This window comes from Xiphophorus maculatus, chromosome 21 (assembly GCF_002775205.1).
Source record: "Xiphophorus maculatus strain JP 163 A chromosome 21, X_maculatus-5.0-male, whole genome shotgun sequence".
Taxonomy (NCBI): domain Eukaryota; kingdom Metazoa; phylum Chordata; class Actinopteri; order Cyprinodontiformes; family Poeciliidae; genus Xiphophorus; species Xiphophorus maculatus.
The window spans coordinates 10,882,452-10,894,347 of record NC_036463.1 but is presented as its reverse complement, the minus strand read 5'-3'; the positions used below and the strand labels follow the sequence as shown (position 1 = coordinate 10,894,347).

Below are 11,896 nucleotides of genomic sequence, written 5' to 3'. Positions count from 1 at the left end.
AAAGCTGCAGCAACTCTCGTTTGCTAAGAAAGTGGTTAACTTAACAGTAATGGGGGGTCTGTAACCCCATGGCTCTGAGGCCGCATGCGGGAAGCTTGTCCCTTAGCTTTTTGCTGCTTTAACCACGAGTATGCTTTAAGGCAAGAGTTTGTGGTTAGACAGTTTGTTAGTTGTCCATCTATTTCTGTAAACATGTGCCAGTGTGATGACCAATAAATAACCAATAGAGAGGGTAATGAAACTGTCAAGTGTATCACGTTTCAGTTCAATGTCCTAAATATAGCACTCTAACTATAACCCTGATAATTATGCCTATGATACCTTAATCTGTTTTTTATTGTAGTAGCAAAATGTCATACGTTTTGTGACATTTTACGGTTAACCTCTTGTTCCCTTTGACTTGGGGAACAAGGAGTTATTAGTAGGCTGATTTAAAGTGAAATTGAAAGAGGTTTTCTCCCATCTTCATTGTGCCATCCACAGTAGACTATTCTTGTACAGATAAAAAGTGGCAACTGCAGCCCAACATCAAGAATGTCTGAAAACACCTGATTCTAAACACTGTGTGTGTCTGAGTATACCTGTGTATGTATGTATGCTTCTCCATAAGAATGGAGTTTCTGAATGAAGTTTGCACGCCATTTAGTCCATGTGTGTGTATTAGTCCTCTGGGTACTCTGGGTTCCTCCCACAGCTCAATAACATAGTAGGCTAATTGGTTACTTTAAATTGCCCTTGGGCATAAGTATGTGCATGGTTGTCTATCCTGAGTGTCCCTGTGTTGCCCAGACAAGGACTGGCAACATATCCAGGTTGCATTGCTTGTCGCCCAATTACCGCTGGGGAGCGACATCACCTCTTTTGCGACCCTGCAAAGATAAATGTGCATATATATGTATATACACTAAAAATAACACATAAAATAACAAAAATCAACGACTATATGTAGTCGTATCTTTGGACATGGAATAAATTGCCACAACTATGTATGTAACCAAAATACAACTTTTGCCACCATAAATATATTTCAGTCTGTTTGTTGAGAAACTATTACTTTTTTATGCACTGCTTTGTGAACGTTTGTCTGAGATCTGTAAATATAGCTACATGATTTATATAAAACGATATGAATGAACTAGTGCTACTTATGCTAATCTACTGCTACTTTGAGCGGTGAATGCACTCTATTCTGACTAAATAAAATTTGTTAATCCTTTTGGTAAATTTAATAATTCTCAACTTTAATTTGAACAAAAATAATTCTGAGTAAATGTGCTTACTTTCTTCATGCACTTTTCTCCGGCCTTGTTTAAAGGGAGATATTTATAGATAAAGATGCTTTTGATGACCTAATCATTTATTGGATTCTGGCACTTTTGGCTTTCCATACAATACTGTAGTTTTGTACTGTTTTATTGCAGAATCTCTCAAGAGGGTTGGGAAACAGATATAGACTGAGTGCATGAAACAGTAAAGGAAAGAAAATAAGCAGAAAAGTTGCTGTGTGTTTGTGACTGTCATGTGAAGCGTTAGTTTGTAACATGACTCAGAGCGTCACAGGCGGAAGGTCACGGAGCAGCAGGACGGAACGGAAGCGGGAGTAAAGAGCCTATCCGCCATTGTGGAATAGTAAGGGATATTCCAATCACTTTCAGATTGACTGATTAAACACCATTCTCGGTCACACTGACGCCTTCTCATCAGCAGACACCGAGTCGCCCCAAGCAGCTGGAAGAGGCTGGTCGTCGTCCGAGCTCAGCCCAGCAAGGGGGGGTGGAAAAAAAAAACCAAAAAACGCCGCCTTGTAACGTTCACGGAGTGATTGGACGAGAAGGAGAGACGAACCAGGAAAGCAGCACCGAAGTGCAGAAACAGAGAGACGAGCAAGCAGGGGGGGTGGGAGGGGAGAGAGAAGCCGCGGACAGTCTGACAAACAGCGAGCAGTTTCGGTTCCTGGAGGATGTCTGCGACCACAGTCGATCAGGTTCGTGTAGCTGCGCTGTATGCTAGCTTTGAGGACGAAATAAAACTTTACGGACCACTGTTTGACGGGCTTGCTGTGCCAAATCAAACAGGCTACAAAGTACTTGATATGTGGTGGTTGTTAGCTGAAAGGTAGGCCAACTGTACTGCCAACCTACACCGGCTGCAGCCGGTTGCCAATGCGGCACCGTTTACTGGTTGTCAGAGCGTTTGACATCCGGTTAGTAAGACCAAGAAACCTATAAATGCTAACATCCGGGCAGAAGCTCTCACTTAGGTGTTATATTTGTAGGACCGTGTCTGTCTGCTCTGCCAGTGTGTTTTAATATCGTATCACTTGTTGTTTCAGAGAACCAAAGGACAAGGAAATAAAGGTAAGGCTTTGACTGTGAGTTTTAGCCACTGCAGGTTATGATATTCTGTGCTATTACTTGCTGACAGTGTTGTTGAACTGTAGTCCAAACTGCAGTCTGGGGCACTGTTGACACAACACAGCAGAGCGTACCTGTGATCAAAATGTAGCCATCTGACATCATGGCTGCTTGGGGATTACAGCTTCTTCTAATTACTTATATTAGATTTTTCCTTTTTATATTTAGTGCAAAACGGATCCATGCATCAAAAAGATGGTGTGAATGATGATGATTTTGAGCCTTACCTAAGCGGCCAGACAAATCAGGTAATGTACTTTTTTAAAATACACAATACTTAAATTAGGATAAGGATTGCCACAACCATTTTTAATTAGTAGGTTTTTACACCTAACTCACAAAATAATTTTGCCACAATTCTGAAAAACAAAAGAAAAATCAAACTCACAAGCCAACTCGTGAGTTCCCTTTTTATATTTCAATTAAAGTGCCTTCTGTATGCTTATTTCCAAGTTCAGAGTTTTATTTTCCAATGTCTCATCATATGTTGTTATTAGCTTCTGTTGTACATGGCTAGCATACAGTTCAATTAGATATTATTCATATCCTCCGAGTCTAGGACAAAGTAGTATGTAATTGTGAAGTGGAAAGAAGATCTTTTTAAACCAAAAATGAATCAGTAATCAGTCCCCTGAGTCAATGCTTTTTGGAACTAAAGCTGCAATTCTTTTGGAGTATCCCTCAGCTTTCCATCCATCCACCTTCTTCCTCTTATCCGGGGACGGGTTGCGGGGGTAGCATCTTCAACCAGATTTGTAAAATTTAGAATTAGAAAATTTTGCCCATTACCCATTGCAGAATACCTTAAACTCAGTTAGAGTGAATAAAATAAAAAATAAAATAAGAAAAAAACCATACAAAGACTGGTGAAACTATGATGTTTGCCTTGCATATAAATCTGACAGGGTAATATTAATAGATGCTCTTTGAAATGTTTTCCAATGTGAACTCAGATGCTATGATGCATTCATATGAACAGCGCTTTTCATTAAACTAAGGGAGTACAACAAAACTGAGTTGTTGAAAAGGAAATTTATTAAAATGTAATTTTGTTACATAGAACTTACTTAAACAGTAATAAAATGCAAAAGCATCTGCCTTTTGGAATAATATATTCACTCTCTTGTCTTTCTGTGCCATGCAGAATAACAGCTATCCACCAATGTCTGATCCTTACATGCCCAGCTACTATGCTCCATCCATTGGGTTTCCTTATTCTCTGGGAGAGGCTGCTTGGTCCACAGCTGGAGATCCGCCTATGCCCTACCTTACCACTTATGGACAAATGAGCAATGGGGAGCCGCACTTTATCCCTGATGGTGTTTTCAGCCAGCCAGGAGCCCTTGGAAACACTCCTCCCTTTCTCGGGCAACATGGCTTCAACTTCTTTCCTGGCAGTGCAGACTTTTCCACCTGGGGTACCAGTGTCTCTCAGGGTCAGTCAACTCAGAGCTCAGTTTACAGTAACAGCTATGGCTACGCTCCCAGCTCACTGGGCCGGGCAATCACAGATGGACAGGCGGGCTTTGGAAGTGACACCCAACTCAGTAAGGTCCCAATGCTGAACAGCATTGAGCAGGGTATGACAGGGCTAAAGCTGGGTACGGACATGGTGGCAGCTGTCACCAAAACCGTTGGCTCACCTTTAGGGGGTACAGTGGGCATGAACAGCACAGTGGCCAATAATCTCCCTCCATCTGTCAACTCGTCTGCACCTAAACCTGCCACTTGGGCAGCAATCGCCAAGAAACCGGCCAAATCCCAGCCCAAGGTCAAAACCAAAGCCAACATGGGGATGGGGGGAGGTGCTGCCATTCCCCCACCCCCAATTAAGCACAATTTGAACATTGGTACCTGGGACGATAAGGGCTCTTTAAACAAACCGCCGTTAGCTCAGCCTATGATGCCCCCACAACCTCTGGTGCAGCCCCCACTCCTTTCTCAGCATCAACCCTTACTGCAGAACCCCTTGCCCTCTCACCCTCCACACCAACCCCAGCATCAACACCAGCCTTTCCAGCTCCAGTCTATACAATCACCCCAGCACCCCCAGGCTCTGCCCCATGGCCCTCCTCACCTGCACCTCCCCTCCCAACCTGGCCTCCCACAGCACCTTCATCAACAACAACCTCAGCAGCTTGGCCCACCCCCCAATCGCTGGATTGCCCCAAGGAACCGTGGTGAGGGTTTTAGTCTGGGTGGTGGAGTTCCATTGAGTGCCTCCCCTTGCTCTGGAGAATTGCACCCCGTGTTGGAGAAACTCCGTACCGTCAACAACTACAACCCCAAAGACTTTGACTGGAACTTGAAAAATGGACGTGTTTTCATTATCAAGAGCTACTCAGAAGATGACATCCACCGTTCAATCAAGTATTCTATCTGGTGCAGTACAGAACATGGAAACAAGCGCCTGGATAGTGCTTACCGTTCGCTATGCAACAAGGGCCCTTTGTACCTGTTGTTCAGCGTCAACGGTAGTGGGCACTTCTGCGGTGTGGCCGAAATGCGATCGCCAGTGGACTACAACGCCTATGCAGGCGTCTGGTCTCAGGACAAGTGGAAGGGCAAGTTTGAGGTGAAGTGGATTTTCATCAAGGATGTGCCCAACAACCAGCTGCGTCACATCCGGTTGGAGAACAATGACAACAAGCCAGTGACCAACTCCAGGGACACTCAGGAAGTGCCTCTGGAGAAGGCCAAACAAGTGCTTAAAGTTATTGCCACTTACAAGCATACCACCTCAATCTTTGATGACTTTGCACATTATGAGAAACGTCAGGAAGAAGAGGAGGCTTTGAGAAAGGTGAGATAAATTACCTTGTATTGAGCCTAAAGGGGAACACACTTCTGGTGGGTCTTGTCATTTTCCACGCCTCTAACGGCACCTCAAACACAGATTGGTTCCATCTGGCAAAGTGTGACAAGGTGGGATCAATTACTGGACTGCAGTCATGGGTATTTTTAAGCAGTCGTTTATTTCCCAAAACAATATCTGGGCGTCATGGCATGGAGCATCAGCTGCTGACCAGACGCCGCCATTGTAGGTTGTAGTAGAACATTTTTGATGGTCTTCACTGTGTTTCTTTTTATAAACAGCTCCTTCACATTCTTGATATAAATTGTTGGCCATTTTATAAAAAAAAAAAAAAACTGGCCAAGTATTTCTGAATTTCTGCTGGTTTTTGTAAATATAATCAGCTGATGTCGTTCAACTTGATGTGAGGTTGTAACATCAGCGGTTGCATCGACAGTCTGGAATAAATGGAAGTTCCCCGAGGCCCGTCTGCAGATTGACGCTTCGCTGTTACTCATGAGCAAGTTCGGGAAACCCTGAACCTGCGTCAGCCATCTGGCGTTGTTAAGATTGCTAAGAGTCACCCAAGTGGAGTTAGGTGACTGTCGTGTTTCCTGAAATAGCCCACATTCCTGGCATTCTGTTTGTCCAGACAAAGGCAGACATAAAGTTGGATCTACTTTTGAACCACAAGCTTTCCCAGGCATCCACAGACTCCTCATGCTTTATTAGCCTTTTAACAACATAAGCTCCCAGGCTCCAAAGTGGTTAAATTGTGCCCTGGCACAGTAAGCAGAGTTTGTTTTTTTATATTTTGTTCTGCATAATATATTATGAAGCTCTTTAATCACATTGAGCTGTCATTCTGAAAAACACCCTTGGTTTAACATCATCAGAGGGGAAATTTAATTATGTCCCAATAGTGGTAATAATGGTGTAATACAAATGGAAGTTTAAAAAAAACAACAGTGAATTATATCTCTAGTCGTGTCCTTCTGCATCCATTCCTATATTCATAAAACACATCCACACGACCCCCTCCCTCTCTGGTTCTCCAACTGTTGGTGCTGCACTGATGCTGTATTGACTCCTTGTTGTTGACCTTGTTAATATGCACTCGGCTCCTTTCTCATAAATATTTCAAGTCAATGTTTTCAGGCTCCTGAAAACAAACTGTCAGTAGGAAGCCAGCTTCATCCCGCGTCGCGCAGGCGTAGAGCCGCGCTACTTTTGTATCCCTGACCCTCATTACATGACGGGATCGCCGCAGGTCGAGGCCTCGCCCTTCTTCACCTGACAAGGTTAATCGTTGCCTGTTGTTTGGCCTGTCCTACCCAGCCTTTCAGAGATGTCAGGCTTGTGCAACAACACCTTTTCCTAACACCATCTCAAGGTGTGTTTTTTTTTTGTTTTTGATTGAAAAGATAACCTTGCGTCTTAATTTTATTTGGGGCTTTTGTCGAATGTCGATTTGTCCATTTTTAATATGTCTATAGCTGGTACTGTGCAGCTTCTTTGCACAATTTCAGAATTGAAAAAATGTTAAAAAATAACTTTACTCTAACATTTTTCTCATTAGTTTGAGGAGATGAATTGCATAATTTGTTTTGTGATGAATTGCTCAGTCAGGTTACATTTTAACTCGAAGAACTACATTGATTTGAGCTGCAGGCCTTGTATAGACTAAATATCATGAGGCTTTTTGTCCCGAGTCACAGGCCGTCTGGGGATTGAGTTACTGCTGGGGCCTAGGTCTCTCTGCGTTTTTCCCAGGGAACTGATATGGTCAACCTCAAAGAGAGCACTGTTTCATCTGAGAAATGGGAGGGAAAAAAATGTTTTGTACCTGTGCTGTTCTTCACATGACACTCACGGCATTCATCTTCTTTTAATCTATAGCAAGCCATTGAATATTTGACATTGTAGGAACGGCATGATGTTTTGTTTAGAATATCCGCCTCCTTTTATCCCTGACTACGTGAGACTTCGGGCTACGAGCAGAAAGGAGTGACAGCAGTTTCCTAACAGTGTAAACATGGCTGAATATTTGGTCAGTGCATTCCTTGGGATCCAACTCTTTTCTCCTGTTTTCTAGTCAGTTTCTTTCTATGGTTGTTTTAACTTAAAACATGCACTTTGTATTTTTATCTTACTACTTGGAATTAACATAAAATATAGAGTACAGAATTCCTTGTGCTTTTTCACATTCTGTCATGTTGGCAACCATAAACTTTAGTAGGTTTTGTGGAGTCTTCATGTAATGTGATGTACAATTGCAAAATGTAATTTGAAAATTATCTGAGAGTTGTGGCATTCATTTGTCTGATGCCACTTAATACAATCCAGCTACCAATAGCCTTCAGAACTCACCTAAATAGTTAAGAGTGAAAACTGCTCACCACCCTGAACACACCATCTCCATGGTGAAACATGGTGATGGCTGTATCATGCAGGCGCAGCTTTCATCTTAAAAATGTTAATAAAACATGTAGAAAGTTTAGGGAATTGAAGTATTTTTTTAAGCTGTTTTTTTTTAACTTGATATTTAAGAGAAAATGTTTCTTAATAGTTATGAATTGTGTTCTGAGTTTATAGAAAATTTTGTGATGTTTTTGATGTGAAGTTGTATGCAAAATATCATATTTTTGTGATGCTTTGTGAAAGAAAGGCTTCTTTATCTCAGATGTACATGAGCTCGTTTTAAATGCCAGATTTATTCCGACTAGTCTCAACATCAACACCATATGTGTCCTTTAAATACGCCACTGAAAATTGCAGTGGCGTATGACACCTGGAGTGTCCTGGTGGTGTTTTGTTTTTTTGAAACATTAAAATGTCAAAAAAATAAAATACAAGTGTGAACCCAACCAAAATAAAAATAATTTAAGTGCCACATTTTCAAGATGAAGGCATCTTCATACGTCCTGTAGTGATCCGTTGAAAATTGCTGACATTGGACCTGCTGGGTCCACTGGGTTCCAGTTCAGGATCTCCATGGATTTGGCTTCTTCCAGTGCATCTGTTGCTGTCAGCGCCTTGGGCTGGTAGTTGTGTTCCCTGCATGCATTCCTGAATAGTTTTTGCAATGCTGCAGACTCAAGTCGGGGGAGACTGTTGCCATGGAGGGGGTGTAGCTTGGTTGGTTGGCTGGCATGTGTCGCGGCAATAACCACATGAATGCATGGAGCCAACATTTCCCTGTATGAATTTTTAGACGGAAACAAGATGAGCAGTTTAATTCCCTTCACCTGTAAGTTCTTTTGATGTTGTGGCTTATCGAATTTATATATTAACATATTTCCCTGGAAGGCTACATGCAAACACTCTTATTGCTCTTTAAGGTATTAAAAAAATCCTATGTAGACATAACCAAAACTTGCAGTTAGCAATATATCTTAGTCAACCTGCTGAATGTCCAATTCTCACACTAATTTGCTGTGTATTTGATGAAGTAAAATCTTGCTGTGTAAATTACACCCGCCTGATTAAACTCCACCTACACCTAATAAACAAGAACAGCAGTTTTCTGTTCCAGAGCAATATATAGCAAAAGCTGTCTGATGAATAGAAAGTGCTCCCTGCATGCTAATAAAATTGTAATATGTTTTTTGATGCATCTCAAAACAAATGAAAACCATTTTGATTGAAGATTGAAATTTATTTCTGCAAATAGATCGGCCTAAAAATGGCACCCAGGAAAAAGACAGACTCATAAATGTACGTCTTGAAGTAATACAAGGCATTATGAGCCACGCAAAGAGACATTAAGCCATTACAGACTTCCATTTGGTGCTTTCCTTGCTATTAGCAGTATTGATTCTCTTCTTAATTGCTTTTTTATTATTTTTACATGGGTATGGAACGAAGAGCTACCTTTTCATTACTTCTAGTTTAGGTGATATGTTTACAAATTAAAAATTATATATATAAAATTATATAAAAAATTATATATATAATATAATTTCTCAACATTTAAGCAATGCCAAAATTACAGGTGCTTCTCAATAAGCTAAAATATGATTTAAATATTAGTTTATTTTAGTAATTGAGTTTAAAAGTACAATATATTTATTAAATACGTTCTTTGCATATGTTTATAGGTTTTGTCTTTCTTAATACCAATGTCTCTGGCTTACAGTTAACCCAAAATTCTGCTTCTCAGAAAGTTTCAATATTACAAAAAAACTAATCAAAAAATAAGATTTTTAGTACAGAAAGGTTATTGTCTGTAGAATCATGGGAAAGACGTCTGATATGACAGATGTCCAGCAGACAATTGCTAACACTCACCATAAGGTAATTCTCAAACAGTCATTGCTAAAGAAGTTAGCTGTCCGAAGAGCGCTTTATTGCAGCATGATGGAAAATTAAGTGGAAGAAAAAAGTGTTGAAGAAAAGTTTGCTGATTGGTTGTTGTGATTGGTTTTTGAAGCAGTCTTTTCAGAAGTTTGTGGGGGATTTTCACTAAGTGTGGAGAGCTTCTACATCAAAGATATGAGCTGAAGGTTACTATTAAAACAGCATGAACTTTGGGTCTCCATGTCACACCTTATTGATAAAAAATTAATGCACAATGAGTCCAATTTATAATTGAAGGCATAAACTGTACAGTACATGAACATACATTCAGTAGGCTGTTGTTTATGTATTAAAAATCCTGTTTTGTTGGTCTCCCAAGTGTCTGAGAACATGTATTTTGGGTTTTTATTAGCTGTAAGTCAGAATCACTGAAACTAACAGGATATTGCTTCAAACACATCACTGTGTTTAACGAATGTGTCATTTCTCAGTGATTACCTTTGTGAATAATTCTAATTGGATGAAATGAGGTAGAAAGTGTCAATCTCACTGATGATGCTGACTTTGAAACATTACTTTCTCCGCTCTCGCTAACTGCTGATCTGTGTGTGTTTCGTCCTCCAGGAGCGCAGCAGGAATAAGCAGTGACCTTGAGGCAGACCCTCTGCAACACTAACGATGAAGGACCTTTAAATCAAATTAGCCTAACCCCACGGTGGAGCGACTGTTGCGGCCTGTCCTCCCGAGACAACAATGCATCTGAAGAAAAGCGACATTCGGTGGACTCAACCTGTATCCATTGATTGGTGCATCAGACCCCGTTTTCCTGTCTCACAAGAAAAGGAGTGTAATCTGTTCGAAACTCTCTCTTTTTAAGCATTTTCAGTCCTTCTAAGCAGCCTCTGCCAATACCCTTGACTATCTAACTCTGTTCTTTGAATATTTTTTGTTTGTTTGTGAGCTTCTAACAGATTAACCAGAGAAGACATTGATTTCACCGATTTTACTTTGTATGTTTTTTATTTTTACTGTCCGCCTCAAATGGTTGGGATATTGGTGAGCTTCATCTGACCTCGAAGAGAATTAATGATGTGAAAATTGACTCAATCTGCCAGATTGAGGGCTGGAAATTGATGGGTGTGGGATGAGATAAATAGGAAGCGGCCACAATCATACCAATCGTAGGGTCTATCCTACCTTGCCCCTTTCTTTCTGCATCTTTTTCTGTGTACGAAACGCTTATGATTATGCAGCTGGCTGGTGAACCGCCGGCTTACGCACCTTTTTTGTTTTTTTTTTTCTTTCTTGTGGTTCTGTCATTCTGAAGTGCATTTGTCCGAGGAGAAAACCCGCTGCTTTGCCAGAGTTAGACTTGTTGACTGTCGTTGCTCTGATGTGGATGTACTCTAACTGTACCCCAGGTTCGATCGTGCTAAACGACCCGTTGAACTTTTGGGAGAACCTCCACGGTCAGCTAATCGACCGGATGGAAATTCAGCCAAAAAAATAAAAAAAAGGAAGAGAAAGAACCATCAAATGCAAATATGTGATTATTTTCTCCTATTGGTAACTCACTAGCTAAATAAAAAAATGAACTAAGTTTAGCGCTGATAATGTCTTTGTGTTGTGACTTCCTTTCATCAGACTTTAGACTTTTACACAGTGTACTTTCTGAGGGTATCACGTTTTAGTTCCTTGCAGTTCAGATCCATACATTTCAATTTGTGTAAGTGCCTGTAAATAAACGACTTACTTACTGGAACTGACTCACCCCAGAGTTTTAGAGGAAGACTGTAAAACCCTCTAAGTCTGGAAAGCCCCATGCTGTAAATACAGAACTTGGATGTAGTTGAGGCTTAAGTTATTCACTCTCATGGCAGATTTAGGTTTAAGCTAATCTTTTATAGTTACCAAAATGTTTCTTGTAAAGTTAACACTTTGAAGCAGCCCTGGCAGAGTCTGAACCTGTATTTAATACGGTCTGATAAGGGTGATGGCAAAGATTCCTTCCAGCCTCAAACACGTCACAGTGTCACCAAAGATAAATCATCACAATAAGAGTGAAAACATCCTAAAAAGTTGGTCATTAATTCTAAGGATTTGATCGCTCTAATGCCAATAAAGATTTTTTTTTTCCTTTCATAATTGAGAATTATCTAAATAACTGACTGCGACAGACTGGCGACCTGTCCAGGGTGACCCCACCTCTTGCCCGGAACATTAGCTGGAGATAGGCACCAGCAGCCCTCCTGACCCCACTAGGACAAGGGTGTTAGAAAATGGATGGATGGATGGATAAATAACTGACCTATTTTTCTTTTCAAAATAAAAAAAAAAGTCATTACATGTACATTTATTATTCCTGAATCAATACTCAAAACTTTAACCA

At 40.8% G+C, this 11,896-nt stretch overlaps 1 protein-coding gene across 3 annotated transcripts; it reads left to right on the top strand.

Annotated features, from left to right (window-relative positions):
• The first annotated feature begins 1,448 nt into the window (after window positions 1-1,448).
• ythdf3 (YTH N6-methyladenosine RNA binding protein 3) lies at window positions 1,449-11,269 on the top strand. 3 transcript variants are annotated; one of them, XM_005797845.3, is made up of 6 exons: window positions 1,449-1,629; window positions 1,708-1,984; window positions 2,333-2,357; window positions 2,583-2,662; window positions 3,559-5,217; window positions 10,132-11,269. In XM_005797845.3, the coding sequence occupies exons 2-6, from the start codon at window positions 1,961-1,963 to the stop codon at window positions 10,153-10,155; spliced, it is 1,812 nt and encodes a 603-aa protein (XP_005797902.1). In that variant the 5' UTR covers window positions 1,449-1,629; window positions 1,708-1,960; the 3' UTR covers window positions 10,156-11,269. The 3 variants fall into 3 exon arrangements, with proteins under 3 accessions (XP_005797902.1, XP_023182338.1, XP_023182339.1); XM_023326570.1 differs by having other exon boundaries at window positions 1,705-1,984; XM_023326571.1 differs by lacking the exons at window positions 1,449-1,629; window positions 1,708-1,984 and adding an exon at window positions 1,994-2,115.
• Window positions 11,270-11,896: the final 627 nt, after the last annotated feature.

Excerpts from the sequence above, each read along its gene's own strand:
- ythdf3 (XM_005797845.3), top strand. The coding sequence starts at position 1,961 with ATGTCTGCGACCACAGTCGATCAG. Across the intron at positions 1,985-2,332 it reads CTGCGACCACAGTCGATCAG|AGAACCAAAGGACAAGGAAA; the intron begins GTTCGTGTAGCT and ends TTGTTGTTTCAG. Across the intron at positions 2,663-3,558 it reads TAAGCGGCCAGACAAATCAG|AATAACAGCTATCCACCAAT; the intron begins GTAATGTACTTT and ends TGTGCCATGCAG.